The sequence below is a fragment of the Eurosta solidaginis genome, chromosome 5 (assembly GCF_040869045.1).
Source record: "Eurosta solidaginis isolate ZX-2024a chromosome 5, ASM4086904v1, whole genome shotgun sequence".
Lineage (NCBI taxonomy): Eukaryota > Metazoa > Arthropoda > Insecta > Diptera > Tephritidae > Eurosta > Eurosta solidaginis.
Genome location: NC_090323.1, coordinates 57,973,003 through 57,996,795, shown reverse-complemented (window position 1 = coordinate 57,996,795; position 23,793 = coordinate 57,973,003). Strand labels below are relative to the sequence as shown.

The window sequence follows — 23,793 nt, the reverse complement described above, 5'->3', positions numbered from 1 at the left end:
CTCGAAAAGGCGTCCACCTATAGACCTCATGCCCACCCCCTCTTAAAATGCTCAGTAACACCTTTCGTTTGATACCCATACCGTACAAACATTCTAGAGTCACCCCTGGCCCAACCTAATGGCGATATCTCGAAAAGGCGTCCACCTATAGACCTAATGCCCACTCCCTCTTAAAATGCTCAGTAACACCTTTCATTTGATTCCCATATCGTACAACACATTCTAGAGACACCCCTGGTCCACCTTTATGGCGATATCTCGAAACGGCGTCCACCTATGGAACTAAGGATCACTCCTTTTCAAAATACTCATTAACAGCTTTCATTTGATACCCATATCGTACAAACACATTATAGAATCACCCCTGGTCCACCTTAATGGGGACATCTCGAAAAGGCGTCCACCGATAGACCTAAGGCCCACTCCCTCTTAAAATGCTCAGTAACACCTTTCATTTGATACCCATATCGTACAAACAAATTCTAGAGTCAGCCCTGGTCTACCTTTATGGCGATATCCCTAAATGGCGTTCATCCATAGAACTATGGCCTACTCTCTCTTAAAATACTCTTTAATACCTTTCATTTGATACACATGTTATACAACCACATTCCAGGGTTACCCCAGATTGATTTTCCTTATTTTGTCTCCATAGCTCTCAACTGAGTATGTTATGTTCGGTTACACCCGAACTTAGCCTTCCTTACTTGTTTTAATAACAGCTTATTATACTCAGTTGAGCAGAGCTCACAGAGTATATTAAGTTTGATTGGATAACGGTTGGTTGTACATATATAAAGGAATCGAGATAGATATAGACTTCCATATATCAAAATAATCAGGATCGAAAAAAAATTTGATTGAGCGATGTCCGTCCGTCCGTCCGTCCGTCCGTCCGTCCGTCCGTCCGTCCGTTAACACGATAACTTGAGTAAATTTTGAGGTATCTTGATGAAATTTGGTATGCAGGTTCCTGAGTACACATCTCAGATCGCTATTTAAAATGAACGATATCGGACTATAACCACGCCCACTTTTTCGATATCGAAAATTTCGAAAAACCGAAAAAGTGCGATAATTCATTACAAAAGACAACTAAAGCGACGAAACTTGGTAGATGAGTTGAACTTATGACGCAGAATAGAAAATTAGTAAAATTTTGGACAATGGGCGTGGCACCGCCCACTTTTAAAAGAAGGTAATTTAAAAGTTTTGCAAGCTGTAATTTGGCAGTCGTTGAAGATATCTTGATGAAATTTGGCAGGAACGTTACTTCTATTACTATATGTACGCCTAATAAAAATTAGCAAAATCGGAGAAGGACCACGCCCACTTTTAAAAAAAAATTTTTTTAAAGTAAAATTTTAACAAAAAATTTAATATCTTTACAGTATATAAGTAAATTATGTCAACATTCAACTCCAGTAATGATATGGTGCAACAAAATACAAAAATAAAAGAAAATTTCAAAATGGGCGTAGCTCCGCCCTTTTTCATTTAATTTGTCTAGGATACTTTTAGCGCCATAAGTCGAATAAAAATTAACCAATCCTTTTGAAATTTGGTAGGGGCATAGATTTTATGACATTAACTGTTTTCTGTGAAAATGGGCGAAATCGGTTGACGCCACGCCCAGTTTTTATACACAGGCGTCCGTCTGTCCTTCCGCATGGCCGTTAACACGATAACTTGGGCAAAAATCGACATATCTTTAATGAACTTAGTTCACGTGCTTACTTGAACTCACTTTATCTTGGTATGAAAAATGAACGAAATCCGACTATGACCACGCCCACTTTTTCGATATCGAAAATTACGAAAAATGAAAAAATGCCATAATTCTATACCAAATACGAAAAAAAGCATGAAACATGGTAAGGTAATTGGATTGTTTTATTGACGCGAAATATAACTTTAGAAAAAACTTTATAAAATGGTTGTGACACCTACCATATTAAGTAGAAGAAAATGAAAAAGTTCTACAGGGCGAAATAAAAAACCCTTAAAATCTTAGCAGGTATTACATATATAAATAAATTAGCTGTATCCAACAGATGATGTTCTGGGTCACCCTGGTCCACATTTTGGTCGATATCTGGAAAACGCCTTCACACCATTCCCTTTTAAAACTCTCATTAATACCTTTAATTTGATACCCATATCGTACAAACTCATTCTAGAGTCACCCCTGGTCCACCTTTATGGCGATATCTCGAAAAGGCGTCCACCTATAGAACTAAGCCCCACGCCCTTTTAAAATACTCATTAACACCTTTCATTTGATACCCATATCGTAAAAACATATTCTAAAGTCACCCCTGGTCCACCTTTATTGCGATATCTCGAAAAGGCGAACACCTATAGAACGAAGGCCCACTCCCTTTTAAAATACTCATTAACACCTTTCTTTTGATACCCATATTGTACAAACAAATTCTAGGGTCACCCCTGCTCCACCTTTATGGCGATATCTCGAAACGGCGTCCACATATGGAACTAAGGATTAATCCCTTTTAAAATACTCATAAACACCTTTCTTTTGATACCCATATTGTACAAACAAATTCTATGGTTACCCCTGGTCCACCTTTATGGCGATATATCGAAACCGCGTCCACCTATGGAACTAAGGATTACTCCCTTTTAAAATACTCATTAGCACCTTTCACTTGATACCCATATCGTGCAAACGCGTTCTATAGTCACCCCTGGTCCACCTTTATGGCGATATTTCGAAAAGGCGACCACCTATACAACAACCACCACTCCCTTTTAAAACCCTTATTAATACCTTTAATTTGATACCCTTATCGTACAAACATATTCTAGAGTCACCCCTGGTCCACCTTTAGGGCGATATTTCGAAACGGCGTCCACCAATAGAACTAAGGCCCACTCCCTTTTAAAATACTCATTAACACCTTTCGTTTGATGCCCATATTGTACAAACAAATTCTAGGGTCACCCCTGGTCCACCTTATGGCGATATCTCGAAACGGCGTCCACCTATGGAACTAAGGATTACTCCCTTTTAAAATACTCATTAACACCTTTTTTTTGATACCCATATTGTACAAACAAATTCTAGGGTCACCCCTGGTCCACCTTTGTGGCGATATCTCGAAATGGCGTCCACCTATGGAACTAAGGATTACTCCCTTTTAAAATACTCATTAACACCTTTCATTTGAAACCCATATCGTACAAACGCATTCTAGAGTCAACCCTTATCCACCTTTATGGCTATATCCCTAAATGGCATCCACCTATAGAACTATGGCCCACTCCCTCATAAAATACTCTTTAACGCCTTTCATTTGATACACATTCCAGGGTTTCCCTCGGTTCATTTTCCTACATGGTTATTTTCCCTTATGTTGTCACCATAGCTCTCAACTGAGTATGTAATGTTCGGTTACACCCGAACTTAACCTTCCTTACTTGTATAAGTTTAAGCTTGAATTGCCTGGAAGGTTTAATGTGGTTATATAAATCGTTCCCGAGATGGTCGGGCTAGTACCTTAATAGTGCTTTGTTACCAGAACGTACCGGATCTATATCCGGCAAAGGACCATCAACATTGGCCCAAAGCCTTCGGGGAGTGTCTTTATCGTTAATACAAAAACAACAACAACAAAGCATGTACTTTTAGACTGAATGAATTAAATAAGTAAATAAAATGCGCGCACAAAGAAATTACTAGTAATTCAGATTGATATTATTGACTGGTTAACCTAGCACATTTTTTTTTGTACAGCTGACGACTTAGCACATTTATACATCATTGCCCACAGCACGCAAAAATTAAAAATTAAAATATTTTTTTTTGTGATCGTTGTATTTTGAATTCAGTTTTAAAACTGCATTAAAATAAATTTTTTCAAAAAAAGTGGCTTGGCACATTTTCACATTAAGCTAACGCATAACGCCGGTAATTAAAAATTTGTTTAATTTAAGATTGAATACAAGAAAAACTAATAAACTTATCGGTAAAAACGATATACAAAAAAGTTTAGACGAAGCGTTGATGCCTTATATGAAAGTTCTATGGGAAGTTACATTTTTATTGCACTTTTTTGTATTTCGTTTTGACCGATATGTTTATAAGTTTTTCTTGTTTTCAGTGTTAAAATATTTAAAGCAATTTTTTATACTCAGTTGAGCAGAGCTCACAGAGTATATTAAGTTTGATTGGATAACGGTTGATTGTACAGGTATAAAGGAATCGAGATAGATATAGACTTCCATATATCAAAATCATCAGGATCGAAAAAAAAAATTTGATTGAGCCATGTCCGTCCGTCCGTCCGTCCGTTAACACGATAACTTGAGTAAATTTTGAGGTATCTTGATGAAACTTGGTATGTAGGTTCCTGAGCACCCATCTCAGATCGCTATTTAAAATGAACGATATCGGACTATAACCACGCCCACTTTTTCGATATCGAAAATTTCGAAAAACCGAAAAAGTGCGATAATTCATTACCAAAGACAGATAAAGCGATGAAACTTGGTAGGTGGGTTGAATTTATGACGCAGAATAGAAAATTATTAAATTTTGGACAATGGGCGTGGCATCACCCACTTTTAAAAGAAGGTAATTAAAAATTTTTGCGTGCTGTAATTTGGCAGTCGTTGAAGATATCATGATGAAATTTGGCAGGAACGTTACTACTATTACTATATGTACGCTTAACAAAAATTAGCAAAATAGGTCAAGGACCACGCCCACTTTTAAAAAAATTTTTTTTTTAAAGTAAAATTTTAAAAAAGAATTTAATATCTTTACAGTATATAAGTAAATTATGTCAACATTCAACTCCAGTAAATATATGGTGCAAAAAAAATACAAAAATAAAAGAAAATTTCAAAATGGGCGTGGCTCCGCACTTTTTCATTTAATTTGTCTAGGATACTTTTAATGCCATTAGTCGAACAAAAATTTATCAATCCTTATGAAATTTGGTAGGGGCATAGATTTTATGACAATAACTGTTGTCTGTGAAAATGGGCGAAATCGGTTGAAGCCACGCCCAGTTTTTATACACAGTCGTCCGTCTGTCCTTCCGCATGGCCCTTAACACGATAACTTGAGCAAAAATCGACATACCTTTACTGGACTTAGTTCACGTACTTATCTGAACTCACTTTATCTTGGTATAAAAAATGAACGAAATCCGACTATGACCACGCCCACTTTTTCGATATCGAAAATTACGAAAAATGAAAAAAATGCCATAATTCTATACCAAATACTAAAAAGGGATGAAACATGGTAATTGGATTGGTTTATTGACGCAAAATATAACCTTAGAAAAAACTTTGTAAAATGGTTGTGACACCTACCATATTAAGTAGAAGAAAATGAAAAAGTTCTGCAGTGCTAAATAAAAAACCCTTGAAATCTTGGCAGGTATTACATATATAAATAAATTAGCGGTATCCAACAGATGATGTTTTGGGTCACCCTGGTCCACATTTTGGTCGATATCTGGAAAACGCCTTCACATATACAACTACCACCACTCCCTTTTAAAACTCTCATTAATACCTTGAATTTGATACCAATATCGTACAAACACATTCTAGAGTTACCCCTGGTCCACCTTTATGGCGATATCTCGAAAAGGCGTCCACCTATAGAACTAAGCCCCACGCCCTTTTAAAATACTCATTAACACCTTTCATTTGATACCCATATCGTAGAAACCCATTCTAGAGTCACCCCTGGTCTACCTTTATGGCGATATCTCGAAAAAGTGACAACCTATAGAACGAAGACCCACTCCCTTTTAAAACCCTCATTAATACCTTTAATTGTATACCCATATCGTACAAACACATTCTAGAGTCACCCCTGGTCCACCTTTATGGCGATATTTCGAAACGGCTTCCACCTATAGAACTAAGGCACACTCCCTTTTAAAATACTCATTAACACCTTTCGTTTGATACCCATATTGTACAAACGCATTCTAGAGTCACCCCTGGTCCACCTTTATGGCGATATCTCGAACGGCGTCCACCTATGGAACTAAGGATCACTACCTTTAAAATACTCATAAAACCTTTCTTTTGATACCCATATTGTACAAACAAATTCTAGGGTCACCCCTGGTCCACCTTTATGGCGATATCTCGAAACGGCGTCCACCTATGGAACTAAGGATTACTCCCTTTTAAAATTCTCATTAACACCTTTCATTTTATACCCATATCGTGCAAACAAATTCTAGAGTCAACCCTGATCCACCTTTATGGCCATATCCCTTAATGGCGTCCACCTATAGAACTATGGCCCACTCCCTCATAAAATACTCTTTAGTGCCTTTGATTTGATATACATATCATACAAACACATTCCAGGGTTTCCTCGGTTCATTTTCCTACATGGTTATTTTCTCTTATGTTGTCACCATAGCTCTCAACTGAGTATGTAATGTTCGGTTACACCCGAACTTAACCTTCTTTACATCCAACAGTCGTTCATTTAGCGGTTCACCTTGAAAATGGCCAACGCGTTTATTTTACTCCTGAAAATGGCGCTTAGAGCAACAAGTGCACCGTCTACAACTTTGACTGCTTTTTTTCGTTTACGTCAATCGGACGATTTTTCAAGAACATTGCTATATGCAGAAGTGCCACAATATTTCACATGGGATAAATCAAGGAAAACATTTCAAAGGCGAAAACAAGGAAAACCAGTTCAAGGTCATCCCAATGTGTTCTCAACAGATGCATTAGGACGCATTTATTCAGTTCATCCAAATAATGCTGAGTGTTTTAACTTGCGCGTGTTGTTAATTCATGTTTGTGGCCCAACATCATTCCAAGCTTTAAGAACAATTAATGGTGAGTTGCGCGCTACATATCGTGAAGCATGTCAACAATTAAATTTGTATGAGGATGATAAGCATTGGGAAGATACGCTTGCCGTTTCAGCTGTAATAGCCAGTCCACATCAAATACGAACATTATTTTCGATAATAATTGCAATGTGCTCCCCATCTAATCCATTGGAATTATGGAATAATTTCAAAGATTATATGGCAGATGATATTTTAAACCAAATGCGTCGAAATACTGCAAATTATTAGTTGGAATTCACATTAGAATTTTACAATGAAGCATTGATAAGGATTGACGGCATTTGTTTATCGATGTCAAACAAATCGTTAGTACATTTGGGCATGCCAGCAGCAAATCGTCCAATGCATGATATGTTCAATCGAGAACTGGAGCGTGAATACCATTATGATTGTAATGAACTAAGAACACATTTGTAACATCAAATTTAACGAAATTGAATGACCAACAGCAACATTTTTATGATATAATCTTGAATAATGTTAGCCATGGAACTGGTGGATTGTTTTTCTTGGACGCTCCTGGTGGAACAGGCAAGACCTCTTTGATTTCATTGATATTAGCAACAATTCGATCAGATAATAACATTGCATTGGCACTCGCTTCTTCCAGAATTGCGGCTACATTACTGGAAGGAGGTCGCACAGCATATTCTGCATTAAAGTTGGCTTCGAATATGCATGTAAATGAAACACCAACATGTAATATTTCGAAAACATCTGGAATGGCAAAAGTTCTTAAAGTATGAAAGCTCATCGTATGGGACGAGTGTATATGGCACACAAGAAATCATTTGAAGCACTTGATAGAACTTTGAAAGATCTACGAGGAAGCCAAACAGTCTTTGGAGGTGCCATGATTTTATTGGCTTCAGATTTCAGGCAAAAGTTACCTGTGATCCCAAAATCCACGGCTGCAGATGAAATTAATGCATGTTTAAAATCATCGTATTTATGGAGACATGTAAGCACGCTTACACTTACTACAAACGTACGTGTTCAACTACAAAACGATCCGTCAGCAGTTGAATTTTCACAGCAATTACTGAAAATCGAAAAAGGCCAAATGTCTGTCGATCCAACAGGAATGATTACATTGTCTGACAATCTTTGCAATTTTGCACAGTTTAAAGAGGCATTGATACAGAGTGTATTTCCAAACATAGCTCAACATTACAAAAACTATGATTGCTTCAGCGAAATTGCAATTTTACCTGGGAAAAAAAAGAACGTCAATGATATAAATGCAGCTATTCTGGATCGAATACCTAGTGACATAGTTGCATATAAGGCAATGGACACTATTACTGATGAAGATGATGTCGTAAATTATCCAACTAAATTCTAAAACTCACTCGATTTGCTAGGCCTACCACCTCATAATTTACGATTAAAAATTGGAGCATCGATTATTATGCTGCGCAACATTAATGTGCCATGACTTTGCGACAGTACCAGACTCGCTGTGAAGAAGCTAATGGGTAACGTTATCGAAGCAACAATTTTGAAAGGGAAGTACAAAGGAGAAGACGTTTTGATACTCAGAATTCCACTGATTACGACGGATTTACCATTCGATTGCAAACGTTAGCAGTTCACTATTCGCTTTGTCTTCGCTATGACAATTAATAAGGCGCAAGACAGTCTCTACAAATGTGCGGTATTAATTTAGAATACCCAATTTTTTCTCATGGACAATTATATGTAGCTTGCTCACGAGTAGGCATACCATCATCATTATTCATTTAGGCGAAAGATGGAAAAACCAAAAACGTTGTCTACCAAAAAATGTTGCAATAAAGTTCGAATGAAATTGTATCAAAGAATTTGCTTTTTTTCGTATTAATTTTATTCTCTTTCAGCAAATCATTGAATTTATCGCCTAGCGAAGCGGGCGAGGGTACGCTAGGCATGCATAAAATTACGTTCAACGCATCTACAGAAAAGGTTGATTGTGACTCGGCCATAGCGCATTCAAAACGAAATAGCGGAGCAATCCATGTGAATGGAATCTGCACAATTCTGCTAGAAAATGACGACCCCTGCTTTAAAACGACGTGAATCGAATTTGCGCAATTGTGCCTTGAAATGACGACACACTAGCTTCCAAAAATAAAACTTAAGAAAACAGCGGCTATGCTTCCATTCTACACCATTTGCAGATGGATTTTTGGTATTATATATTTTAGTTGGAATTTAGAATAGTCAGTTGGATTTTCAGAAGCGGAAGTTCCAACTGTTGCTTTCCAGAATCCAATTGAATATTCTAAAATCAAATGATCTCTTGACACTTTCTAAAATCCATGTTTAAATGGTGTAGTTTTCAGCAGCAAGTTTAAACTTTTTGGTTTGGTTTTATAACCAGAAGTATTCACTAATTTCTATCCTCAGATTTTTGGCATCAAATTTTAACTTGTTGACTGTGTTTTGAAACAATTTTGAAATTTTCGAACTTTGTAGTGCTCAGTTAAGTTTTAAATTTCAACCAAATAAAATTTAAAACAAATCAGTAGTGTGTTGATTTAAAAATGTTTATATGTATGTAGCTAAATATTTATACCCGATGAAGCCATATTTTTTTCACGCATTTGGCATAGGTTTTGCATAAATAGATATAATGGTTTTCTGGGAATTCGGCCGAAAACGTTGATTCATGAAGCGCTTCGGAATGTGCATGCCTGATAATCTGACGTCTGGTAATGTGGAAAATAAAGCGACCGTACTCAACCTTAGTATAGACTTGACCTGGTTTGAGAACTGTCACTTACGGTTCTGTTTAATGTGCTTTACATGTAACTGATTACCAAATACTTAGAAATACTTGACTTGGCTTGGGAGTTTGTTGATTTTTAATTTTCTACGTTAGTTCGAAGAAGCGTCTGCGCTTTTGGATGCCATTTATGTTTTGAAATATTATTTAGATATTTCTTTCAACATGTAGGCATTTTTTTGAGAGTGGATGCGTTTTTTTTTTTTTGCATGTTTCTTTTAATTTTGGGAAAATACAAGTAGGTACAATGCAGGACCAGTATTACGTGATCGAAACTCATTTTTTAAATCGGATTAATGGCATATTTGAACTAGCGATGAATATTACTCGTTAGATCTATAACTTATTGTAACGAATTTACTTGCAAATCCTCTTATTTGTAATCCTCTGCTAAGTTCGAATCACTAAACTGTTGAATAAATAACTCCAATATTGAATGATGGAAAAATTGCCTTTATTAAAGTACTTCACAATAACACTTATACTTTGCTACTCGCTGGCTTAATAACCAAGCGGATTGATAACTCAAATGAAACTCTACTATTGGCCGCCAGATCGCGTGCTTAAGCAAACTGATTGATAGCTCAACTCAAACTGAATTACAGCGCCTCTACATCTGTTGCCTTTTATACTCTTTGGTTTCCTCGTTCACATTTTTCCAGGCATGCTTAACCAACGAACCGATATCATTTCGTTACGATAATTAACGTTAATAAACGAAACAAAGTCATTTCGTTTCGTTTATTAACGTTAAGAACGTCAAATTAACGAAGTGATTTTGCTTCGTTTTCTGCCATATCAAAACGAAATCAAATCGTTTATGTTGATTATTAATTTCAAACTATGCTGGCAAAGCTGATTGATGGCGGAGTCATTAAAGGTGAAGGCATTAGCCAAGCTGATTGCAACTTTTCTCATGAATTTTGACAGTACGAACATTTCTCAGAGTATTTTGACATTACCACCAACGAATTACACAAACAAATTACATGGAGTTCGTGTGTATGTCCGCTCGCTGTTAGCACCTTACTGGCTTCACCATGGCTATAGCATTGCCAGCACAATTCAAACTTTAAGTATCACGTTTTTGTTAACGTTTTTACCGTTAACGAAAGCTTTTCGTTTCGGTTAAAAACGAGATACAATTTATCTTGATAATTTCTTTATCGATAATATTTCGAAGTGTTTCAACGGAAACGGTGGAAATTTTTTGATAAACGATTAGCTTAACGTTAAGGTGCATCCCTGCATTTTTCTATAATCTACTAGCATTGTCCATGAGCTCTCAAACTTCTCAGCTATAACTAAAATTGCACAATTTTATACATCTTTTAGGCGCTTCCAGAATCTACTAGTCCAGTAGCTCTCAAACTTCTCAGATATATGCATGTGTTAGTGCATTGACTCTCCCAGCAAAAACTGCCTAACGTATTCACGTATACAAATGCAAAATCTTCGGCTGTCATCTCCTCTACAACAAAAAAAGGTTTGTTCTCGCTATGGCGGAACTATACCAGGTGGTAGCACGGTGACCGCTGATTTTTATTTTTTTAATGTGATTTGCTACATCAACTTCCGGCGCATTACGATTTTGACATTAGTCCATCGATTGACAAAAACAAAGTAGGTGGAACTTTTATTTATGTTTGTAGCTATGTCACCATGCTACCATCTTGTATGGCTCCGCCATGGTTCTGGCTGAATGTCAGAGAGGGAAAGAGAGATATCATTTTTGCATTATTGTCTATCGTATGCGTTCCCACTCATTTGTTTTTCTTTCTTGCCAGATCAAAAAAAAAAATTATGTCACGCCTACGGCATTGCCATGTTCGCTTTGTATAATAAACCAAAGTAACCGGGTATGCCAAAAAACCGTATGGAAGGTGATATTTTACTTTATGGTACAACTTCAGGAAACGCAAAAAAAATTTCGGGCACGTATCGGATGCAGCGTTTCGTTGTTATTATTGTTGATCCGATGGCAGAAAATAACCAATGTGTAATGCGTCATCAATGTTTGCAAAATTTTACATATTTCAATCAACATTTTTAACTACGCTTTTTATCGTTTATGTGAAAAAATCCTGTAATAATTATACAATGAAACCAAGGGTCTGTACAAGACGGTAGAAAAAAATGTTGGAATCAGAGACGTATATCTGTAGAGAATAACCAAAGACGGATAGCAAGAGAAATTGTCAAGCTGGTGGTAGGTAATTCACCTCATTACCTACTTGAATATTAGAAGAAAACGCGGTATTTTCGTTGAAATTTCACAAAAAAAGTTATTGGAAACCTTAAAAAATAGTTAAATTGTGTTTATTATATCAAAATTATAATTTTCTAGCGTTGGAATTGACGAATTCCATATCACATTTCCCCAATGGTGAATTACCTACCCGCGATTATATGGTTTACTGTTTCCCACTATTCGTTCTGTTCGCGGTTCTCTATAGTTATATGCTCTCTGGTTGGAATGGAAATTTTTGACGGATATGAAAAAAAAATTCACCACAGTCAAAAGTTATCTCACCATAACACTTTGCTACTGTTTGGCACATGCCCTAAAAACAGTTTAGTATTGTTTTGAGTTTGGGCAGCGTCAATCAGTAGTAATTTACTATGTTGAGAAATCATTGCACTATGTATGATAAGAGTTTTCACAATTGCCAATCTGTAAGTACATGAACTTATACTCACCTCATATTTATCAAAATTTTAATTCCCCGATACATTTATGTCGACTGGCACATGTGCTTTGAAGAATTTATTGTAGTTTAGTACTTCACATGAATTATTTTTGAAGCGCGTCCTAAGGCCGCCAGTACAGAAAGGTGTTCTCCGCAAAAATATCACGGACACCGGTTTTGGATGGATCCGTAGTTATTTTCTGAATATATTTTGACAGAAACAATATTTTGAATTCCCGCTTTGGTATTATTGATACCGAAGTCAAAACGTGTATTTCGATACCGACTTTTTTACCCAAGCCAATTTTTTGGTCGATTTTATGACGTTCAAACATCAATTGCTTTTTTACTTTGATTGATCAAAGGGGAACGTAAAACATAAAAAAATCTACCAAAAAATGTATTCGAGTGAAATGGCCATTACCTGGATGTCAAACCCGGTTACTTTTAAATACTTTTGTTTTACACGTATCTAAGTAAGAATTGTCATCACTAAAATATATTGTGAAAATTAGTGAAAATTATTTGCAGAAATTTGTGCGGAGCAACAAGAAATTTGATAAAACTACTACAGAAGTGGAGAAAACAGGCAAGTAAACTTATGTTTTCCTTAATATTTTGTTAATAACACTTCCAATTTACAGAAAATCGAGACATCCTCCAAGAAAAGGCTTTATGTGCTGGAGAAAGCGGCTAATGAAAATATAAGTAGTTTGTTTATGAAAACCTAATTCTAGTTCAAAAACTTTCTTTTTTATATTTTTGTAGACGTATTTCAATTGGAAGGACGCCCTGCCTTTGAGAAAACTTAAGAAAATGTATAGATCTGAGCCACAACAGGTGGCCACAAAAGCGATTATTTCTTCGCCGAGCTGCTGCCAACGAGTGAGAACGTTTTTTTTACCCTTTACCTTAGACTAATTTATTATTAATTATTTACTTGTTTAACTTTATTATTTGTTTTAGTACTAGTATTACCTATTTTACTATTAATAGCTTTAATAATACATTTGTTTATTGAATGATTTAGTTCATTTTAATAAAATTATTATAAAAAAAAATAAGTGTTATTTTTTTCGTTATAAATGCGTTAGGAATATCAGATAAGTACAACAGCTAGATAATATGTTATTTATGCCATAACGCTAACGCATAGCTTTAAGACATTCGCTGCTGTATAAATCATGTTATATGTATATGTCATATGAATAGCATATTGAAAAGAGAAAAATATATGAACGCTTAATAGCAAAATTGAATGAACATAAAAGAGAAGGCTGCTCACATGTATAGAATTATATACGTGAGGATTTGTCACTCTGCCTTAACAAACTGATGTAAACTTTTTGAATTTCTCACGCATAGTTTTCGTAGCACTACGGATAGTTTAATGCATTATATAACAAGTAGCGTTCTAACTGGGCTCCGCTGCTCGTATTCGTACATGGTACATATGTGTAGACGCAATTATTTATTCGTTTATGTAGATCCGGGGTGGGCGTGAGCTTAGCACCTGCTAAGCGACCATATATGCATACGATAAGCGAGAGCACAATGGCTACTTCGTCAAAATCAACGACAGCTCTTTTAGTTTGATTTTAATGGTCGTACAGTGAGGAAGTGTCGCACGCGCGCTTAAAACATAGTACCAAAGAGTGCGTGTGACACGTGTTCACCGTTCAAGCATTTAAATCAAACTAAATAAATAATTGATTTTGCTTTCGTGCTCGCTACACGTTCGTGTTTACTAACACATTCTCAATTTGGTAACCGTGTAAATGTAGTGGTGCCCTCCGCTGATGTAGATATATAATGATTGAATTATTGATGTGAATGTTTGTAGTTTACAGTCTCTCGCGCACACATGGGCGTATAAGTAAATCAGGCATCGGCATTTAGTAGCACAATTGTGCACACTCAATTCACACATATTGTTATTCTCTTTAGTTTAGTAGTCACTGAGCAAAGATGACTTGATACGCAACTCTCTAATTTTTTGCGCTCTCACGAGGGATTTATCTCAAATTTGAGCTGGCAACAATCACAGATAAATCCCTCGCGCCAGCTGAAGCGACTGCCAGAACAAAAAATGTGCCAGCTAAAATGAAAAATGTGCCAGCTAAAATGAAAAACATGCCAAAAATTTCGGTAAACTTTAGTTTGACCTACAACTGTAGAAATGCATTCAAAAATTATGGGGAAAAGGATAAAAATACTTGTTTTAGTGCAAATATTATTAATTCGAAGGCGGAGGGTAAGTATTATTTCCCATTCAAAAGTTATCACTAAAAACAGGTTTTGTAAATATGAAGTCCCGATGCAACCAGTCCATTTTGATCACAGAACCTGGAACGTCAGACATGTAGGATAAGCCCTATCCATTAAATGATGTTAACTATTATATCATGGGTCCGATTTACTGAAATTTCAAAAGAATATATGGTCTTCACTGTGAGTTAAATGCGTTACAATATTTGACTAAGTAATTTAATCAAAATGTTAATTTTTCTTAGATTTGTTTATATTTGACTCTAACTAGTCGTATTATTGTAAAATGAGTTTAAAGAAATGAATATTTTACGACTATCATTTTATTAAATGATTGAAACTATAATCGCCGAAATGTATGTCAAAAATCCCCATATTGAGATCTATTCATTTTTGTTTGGAGTGGCATCATTGACAAATGTTATAAAAAATGTGCATTTTGACAGCGCTCTCTCGAAACAAAGAGTTGCAAATCCATTCATCTATGTCACTGAGGATTTGGCGCAGCAACACCGATTGCGTGCTTCGCTCGCAATGTTGACGAATGTTATTAGCAAGCAACAAGCAAAGATCGTTTGTTAATTTTTTCAATGCGCACAAGCGAAAAATATTTAACCCTTTTGCGCAAATACAATGTATTTAATTGTATAAACCTTTTGCTTCCCATTTTGCGTATTAAAAATATAATAACAAACGATCTTGTATTGTTGCTTGCTAATAAGCGAATGAACTAAGCAAACCGATGCATCAAGTGATGTGCGCGACTATCGCGCTCTCACTAACACATCTGCATTTCCAAAATGCCGATGCCTGAAGTAAATGCATCTGTGTGTGACATCTCTCGGCTGCCTTATATATGTGTATACATGATTTGATTATTGACGTAAATGTCGCTTAGCATGGCCTTAGCATCGCCTTAGTGATGGTATAGCTTAGTGATGCTAATATCCGTGATACTGGCCTCTCTCGATCTAAACGGTGCTAATCTCTCCAAATGAACCACTTTCATTTTGGTTCCTGATTTGGTAGTGGTTTGTATGCGGTATACTACATCATTGATCCGTTTTACAACTTTGTATGGGCCTTCCCAGTTACACTGCAATTTCGGGGACAAACCTTTTTTTCGTTGTGGGTTGTATAGCAGCACCAAATCTCCTTCCTGAATCCCTTCCGAATTAATTGCTTTATCGTACCTCGCCTTCATTTTGTCACTCATAATCTTTGCTCGTTGCCTTACCAGATCGTGTATCTTTCTCAGCTCTTCTTCCAAGACACCAGTGGACTTCTTGACATTCCTCTCAGCATCGGCATCTATCCCATACTTCAAATCTGCTGGCAGTCGAAGGTCATTGCCAAAAATTAACTTTGCGGGAGTTTGGCCCGTTGTGTCATGTACTGCCGATCGGTAGGCCATCAAGAATAATGATATGTGTGTATCGCAGTCCTTATGGTACTTGTCTACTACTTTCCTTAAATGCTCCTCCAATGTTCTATTGAAACGTTCCACCATACCATCGGACTGAGGATGCAATGCAGTTGTCAGTGTTTTTCGAATGCCCAACTTCTTGCACATTTCTTGGAACACAGCTGATTCAAAATTCCTGCCTTGGTCAGAATGTAACTCCATTGGTACACCATACCTTGCAACCCACTTCTGCTACTGTTTCTGCTTCTTGGTTTGGGATTGGGTATACCTCTGGCCATTTACTGAAATAATCCATAACCACCAGTACGTATTTGTTTCCGCAGTTGCTAGTAGGAAATGGACCTGCGACATCAATAACGATCCTTTCAAATGGTGCACCTGAAATATACTGCTTCATCTGGCCATGATTTCGGGTTCTGGGCCCTTTTGCTCTGTTGCATACCTCGCAATTGGCAATCCACTCGCTGACCGACTGACGGCAACCAACCCAATAGAATCTCCGCTTAATTTTCTCGAGTGTTTTCGTGATTCCAAGATGACCTCCACTTGGACCATTGTGCAGCTCGCTGAGCAAGTCAGGAATCCTCTTTCTGGGAACAACTATCAGTTTCTTCTTGCATTGACCATCCTCACTCTCCCATACTCGATGCAAGCAACCGGATATCAATTCTAAACTGTTCCACAGTGCCCAATATGACTTAGCAATGGGACTCTCTGCTGACATCTCCTCTCTGTTTGGTCTTTCGTTTCGTTCGAGCCGTTGCATAACATGTGACAGATCTGTATCTTCTAGCTGACACTTTCTTAGTTGTTTTTTGTCCCATTCATCCGTACACGTTGTAGTCATTAGCCGGACATCTATAATGTCTTCTTTTGCCTCGGCCTTTGAACAGTGCTTGCATTCCAAACTACATGGCCTTCGTGACATTGCATCGGCATTTCCATGGGTACGACCTTTTCGATGCTCAATGGAAAAGTCGTAGCTTTGTAGTCGCTCGATCCACCGTGCCAATTGTCCTTCCGGATTACGGAACTGCAGAAGCCATTTCAACGCTGCGTGATCTGTCCTGACACGGAATCGCTGGCCGTAGAGGTATTTGTGAAAATGTTTAATGCACTCTACCAATGCCAACAGCTCTCTCCGCGTAACACAGTAGTTCCTCTCTGGTTTTCCAATCGAACGGCTGTAATATGCAACTACCTTCTCCTGTCCATCGACCAGTTGTGATAAACGCCTCCTATAGCATATCCACTCGCATCTGTATCTAGAATAAATGTTGCTCCTGAAATCGGATATGCTAACATTGGGGCAGTGCACAAACGCTCCTTCAATGTTTGGAAAGCCCCTTCTTGCTCCTTCTTCCATTCAAAAGCTTTATTTTTTCTTGTAAGCTCATGGAGGCTATGGGCTACGCTGGAAAAATTTGGTACAAATCGGCGGTAATATGTGCACAGCCCAAGGAAACTTCTTAATTCATGTAGGTTCTGTGGTCTTGGCCAATCCTTTACAGCCTCTATCTCTTCGTTCGCAGTGCAGATGCCCTCTGTCGTTACCTTGTGACACAAATAATTTACTTCCTTTTTAAACAGCGCACACTTTTTCGGACTTAATTTCAGACCAGCGCCAGCTATTCTTTGGAAAACTTCCTCCAAGTTCCTAAGATGTTCATCAAAATTCTTGCCCAATACGATGATGTCGTCCAGGTACACCAAGCATGTTTTCCAATGTAGTCCTTTCAGTACCTGGTCCATGAGTCTCTCAAAAGTAGCTGGTGCATTAAAAAGTCCAAAAGGCATCACTGTAAATTGCCAAAGACCATCACCGACACTGAAGGCTGTTTTCTCTTTATCTTCCTCCTTCACCTCCACTTGCCAGTAGCCGCTTTTCAAGTCCAGCGTGGAAAACGTACGAATGAGTTTCGTACCAGATAGCGAGTCCAGAGTGTCGTCAATTCTTGGCAATGGGTAGCTATCCTTTTTCGTTACGTCATTCAACTTCCGGTAGTCCACGCAAAACCTCATTTTTCCATCCTTCTTTTTTACAAGTACTACCGGTGAGCTCCATGGACTAGCTGATGGTTCGATGACGCCGCTGTCGCTCATTTCTTGAATGATTTGACTCACAACTTCCCGCTTCGCCAGTGGAACACTACGTGGAGCTTGACGGATCGGCCTCGCATCTCCAGTGTCAATTTGATGTTTCACAACATTGGTGCGGCCTGGTTTGGAACCATCCTGGTCAAATATGTTCGCGTATTTTATGAGCAGTTGGTTTGCCTTACTCTGATAGGCTTCCTCTAGTCCATGCGTCCATGCCGTGATATCATTTGAAAGATCAGTAATACTAGATGAAACGTGTTCCTGGAGCTGTTCACAGTTAATAACTACTTCGGCCTCTTGGCATCTTCCCAAAATAGCTCCTTTGGTCAAATTGAATGGTGACTTGAACTCATTGAGTACTCTTACCGGAATACGTCCATCTTGTTTTGTCATAGCCAGGGTTTTTCCTACAAGTATGTTCAGTGCTGATTTATTTGCTGCTTCGACAACCCACAATTTGTTTGTCCCACAATCTCCATCAACCTTTGCCCAGATGAATGCTTCTGATTTTGGTGGTATTTGCTGACTCTCTTCCACCAGCACTCGTTTACTGCTGTAGCCTCTCTCGCAGCCGAAATTAAGTGGCACATCCATGTTCTTATATCGCATCGTCTTGCTTTGCATATCGATTTTGATGCCTTGGTTGATTAAGAAGTCCATTCCAATTATGATTTCATCAACAATACCTGCCACTATAAAATTGTGTAGTACCGTGACGTTCCCAATTGCTACTTCACATTCTACTTCTCCAATTACCTGGGTGTCTTCTCCAGTGGCTGTACGCAATATTGCTCCATGCAATGGTCTTATCTTCTTGTTGACTAAATCCGCTCGAATGATCGAATGAGATGCACCCGTATCTACAGTCAGTAAACGTTCCTTTCCATCCACATGTCCTCCGACAGTAAGATTGTTCGACCTTCTTCCAATTTGTGAGATAGAGATTATGGGGCATTCAATTGAGGGAGCCAGCTGTCGCCCCTTGCGGCTGACTCGATTTAGTTTAACGATTGAGTGGTCTTGGAGATTTGCTCATCACCTTCTGCTCTGCGTTTACGACCACCCACATTGTTGGATCTATTGGGACCGCTGCTGCAATGTCGTGCAATATGACCTGGGTTACCGCACTTGAAACATTTAATAACTCCGGCATTTTTCTGTTGTCATCCCTTCAGTGCTTCCAAAATTGTGTCTACCCAATCTGGTCTTTCCACTTCCACACGATGAGCTTTGTATGCTGGTTTACTCAATAGTGAGGCCGTTTCCTGCGTCAATGCATGTGATACCGTTTCAGCAAATGTCAGCTTTGGGTTTGCGTATGTAGCTCGCTTCGTTTCCACGTCCCGTATGCCATTTATGAAACTCTGGATTTTTACCCTTTCAGTGTATTTCACGGGTGCGTCCGCATTTGCAAGATGAGCCAATCTTTCAATATCTGAAGCAAACTACTGCAATGTTTCATTTGCTTTTTGGTAGCGGTTTTGCAACTTAATTTGGAATATCTGTTTTCTATGCTCGCTTCCATAACGTCGTTCTACAGCAGCCATCAATGCTTCATAATTGTTCCGATCTCCTTCGGGAATCGTCTGTAGGATTTCCGCTGCTGGCCCCTTCAATGCCACGAACAGTGCAGCAACTTTATCTTCCGCATTCCAGTTGTTCACTGCAGCGGTCTTCTCAAACTGTAGCTTGAAGACCTGGAAAGGAACAGAACCGTCAAAAGATGGAGTTTTTACCTTCGTTTTGCTTGCTGAAACAACTGGGCGAATTAGTTGCAACTCCTGTATACGACCTCTCAATGTTTCAATCTCGGCATCGATTTTGTTCTCAAGTTGCAAAATTTTTGTGTCTTGCGCCTCCACCTTCTTGCTCTTCCAGTTGTGCAGAGATTTGCGCTGATATTTGTGCCGACATTTCGGACATTCGTGCCTCTTGTGCTTCAATCTTCGATGTTATACGGTTCTCCTGCGATTCCAGTTGAGATGCTATACGTGTCTCCTGTGATTCCATCTGGGATGACATATACGTTTTCTGTTCTTCCAGTTTGGATGTTATACGTGTCTCCTGTGATTCCAGTTGAGATGTTATATCTGTCTTTTGCACTTCGAGCTGTGTTGACATATCGGTTGATATTTGTGACGACATTTGCTTCAGCACTGCTAGTATCGCGTTAGTGTCTACACTCGCCAATGGATTCGGAGTCTCTATCTTCTCTTCCAATTTAGTCGCTGGCTCTTCCACATCGGGATAAAAGACATACTCGTCCACATCAATTCCTTCCAACTCCATTACCTCTCGTAGCCGTGCTTGAAGTTCGATCTTATTGCCGGTTGTATTCAATCCACGGCTCTCCAACTCCTTCTTCAGTTGCTGGATCTTCAATTCACTGAACTTTGCCATGTCCTTGTAGTCCTCTGGAATTTATTCAACAATTCCTCTTCTGACACCAATTGTAACGAATTTACTTGCAAGTTTGTTATCCTCTGTTAAGTTCGAATCACTAAACTGTTGAATAAATAACTCCAATATTGAATGATGGAAAAATGGCCTTTATTAAAGTACTTCACAATAACACGTATGCTTTGCTACTCGCTGGCTTAATAACCAAACTGATTGATAACTCAAATGAAACTCTACTACTGGCCGCCAGATCGCGTGCTTAAGCAAACTGATTGATAGCTCAACTCAAACTGAATTACAGCGCCTCTACATCTGTCGCCTTTTATACTCTTTGGTTTCCTCGTTCGTATTTTTCTAGAATCTACTAGCATTGTCCATGAGCTCTCAAACTTCTCAGCTATAACTGAAATTGCACAATTTTATACATCTTTTAAGCTGGAGACATTGGTGCTTTATCGGTAACCGAATCGGTAACCTTTTAACAGCTGATTCGACCAACCTTAGGAGAATCAATGCAATCGATTATTGGTGCCGCTAAGGTCGTAACCGTATCGTAGCCAACCAATTGGGTTTTGGTTTACCGTCGTAACGATAAACAGCTGATTACGTTAGGGATACGGATACAGCGATACGACATACGGCACCAATGACTCCGGCTTTAGGCGCTTCCAGAATCTACTAGTCCAGTAGCTCTCAAACTTCTCAGATATATGCATGTGTTAGTGCATTGACTCTCCGCTGCTCGTATTCGTACATGGTACATATGTGTAGACGCAATTATTTATTCGTTTATGTAGATACATAATGATTGAATTATTGATGTGAATGTTTGTAGTTTACAGTCTCTCGCGCACACATAGGCGTATAAGTAAATGCATCTGTGTGTGACATCTCTCGGCTGCCTTATATATGTGTATACATGATTTGATTATTGACGTAAATATCGCTGAGCATGGCCTTAGCATCGCCTTAGAGATCGTATAGCTTAGTGATGCTAATATCCGTGACATTATTATACTGTACAGAAAAAGTTTGACAGTTGCATAGTTATCACTTGAGTGAAAATAGGTTTCAGTCACTGATCGTTACACGTAATATGGGCCCAGGTCGTATGTTCAAGTGCAGTGTAGTCAAAGCCAAGGCAATTCTATGCTAAGTATGGATAATAGATGCTGTAGGATCAAAATTCATTGAAAATTTAGCAGGCAAATCCAAGGTCTAAAGCTCTAAGCCCGCGAGACAAATACAAAAAACATTTGGTATAAAGAACTAAAAATTGAGATGGAATTGAATGTTTAGGCCTTATTATATAATTTCGCTCACACACAAAAATGCTCAAGTAAATTACCTTAAATCATGCAACAAGCAGAAAATGGTATTTCCTGAATACGCAACAATTTTGCGCTACTTTTTTTTTAATTTTCTTCGCTACAATAAGTTTTCATTTTCATTACTTATCTCCTTACACGCTAAACTGTAAAACAAAACCTGGAATTTAAAAAATCACCAAAACAAGAAACCACAAGAGTCAGCAAAGCAACCAACCAATCAACTAATCGAGTGGGAGGCATTTATACATGGCTTAGCCATAAACATCATTTCTTAACTCCCTTGTATGAATGTGTCATAAAAGTATGAAAATAAAGTTTGTTAACACAACCCAGAAGGAAATTGCAACAGTAAAAAGGTAAATATTCCCCTTTGAGCTCATGACCAGCACTGCCACCTATGTACATAATAAATAAAATGCAAGCGCGATAACCTCCGAAAAGATTTTAGTCCGAGCTTCTCCTTCCATTTCTCCTACAAATTGGCGGGACAGGATCTATATGTTTTACGCCAACTCCGAACGGCATCTTTCAGGCAGTGAGCTTTCACTGAGAAGCTCTTCATGGCAGTAATTAACTCGGAGAGTTTGCCAAATCACTGGTGAGGGACGACGACCCTGCTTTAAAAAACTTTTTACTTATTGAAAAAACTTGTTTCTAAATTTTTGATGTTGCTTTGCCCGGGACTTGAACCCAGGATCTTCGGTGTGGTAGGCGCAGCACGCTACCCGCAACTCGGCCACCATATGTAATATATATACATATATATATTCATGCAAATAAAATAATAACTTGTACATACATATGTACATTTTCAATACCTTACTTTTAGTGCTAATTGGCAGATATGTCGATCACCATGAGTATTCAATTATCACCTAAGAAACTTTTCAAACAAACTTTTTGAAAACAATATTCATATGCATATTTACACGAGTAGTATGATAACTGCAATTTTTCTACCCTGCATGTACTTAATTGTATACAACGGTATTATAACTTTGATTGGTTAACGGTAGTACGTAATGGCATAAAGGTATCGATATCGATGTAGACTTCCATGTATCAAAATTATCAGCATCGAAAAAATTTTGATTTAGCCATGCCCGTCCACCCGTTAACACAAAAACTTTAGTGAAAATTTAGATATCTTAAGGAAATTTGAAACACAGGCCTATCTCAACCTAAGATAGATTGGTTTAAAATACTGGCGAAATCGACGATAACAGCGCCCACTTTTTCGATATCGAAAATGCATTACCAAAGACCTAAAATTAGATGAAACTTGATACGTGAGTTCACTTTATTACAAGAAATGGAAATTTGGAAAAATAGGCGTGGAACTGCCTACGTTTATAGGAAGAAAATTTTAAAGTCTTCTAAGCCATAAATCCCAAACCATTGCATATATAATGTTGAAACTTGGTATGGAAGTTCTAAATTCACATGTATTATCTCTAATTGCTGTTTTTATGTACGGCTCCCTTTTTCGCTCCTATTTGGAATCCAAATCTATAAATAAAGTTTTGGTTGTAAAGATGGAGATTCGAGCTATTAGCGAGCTTTGGGCAATTTTGTTCGAAGAGCTTTTTGTTTAGCTATATTTTATTAAAATAATTTTATTAAAAAAATAAACGATTGTGAGCACATTAAGAAATCTATTGTGGATATTTGCACTGCATTACCGGCAGTTGCTACCACACGCCAGATGGCAGCGCAAGCTAATTGATTGATAGAACAGCTGATTTTTGTTGATATTTGATAAGAGACTTTTATATTGCTTGCGCAACATGCGCACGGAACCGGCTCGTTGTCTTAAATACATTTAAGATTTTCTGGAATACTTTCGGAAAATCTGAAATACAGTCGTCCTTTTCTGGAATACATTTTACCTTTTCTGAAATTAAATTGAGATATTCTGAAAATCAATGGGAATATCTGAAAT

At 37.9% G+C, this 23,793-nt stretch overlaps 1 protein-coding gene across 5 annotated transcripts in view; it reads right to left on the bottom strand.

The window, feature by feature from the left end:
* LOC137253785 (ATP-binding cassette subfamily G member 4) overlaps positions 1 to 23,793 on the bottom strand; it is a 265,003-nt gene that overhangs the window by 171,701 nt on the left and 69,509 nt on the right. The window contains exon 3 of one of the 5 annotated variants that reach the window (XM_067791244.1): positions 14,541 to 23,745. The exons of the other annotated variants lie outside the window; for them this stretch is intronic. Coding sequence (XP_067647345.1) covers positions 17,218 to 18,780 — 1,563 coding nt within the window. The 5' untranslated portion in view covers positions 18,781 to 23,745 and the 3' untranslated portion in view covers positions 14,541 to 17,217. Of the gene's footprint in view, positions 1 to 14,540; positions 23,746 to 23,793 lie in introns of those variants that run through there. 5 annotated transcript variants of the gene reach the window in all.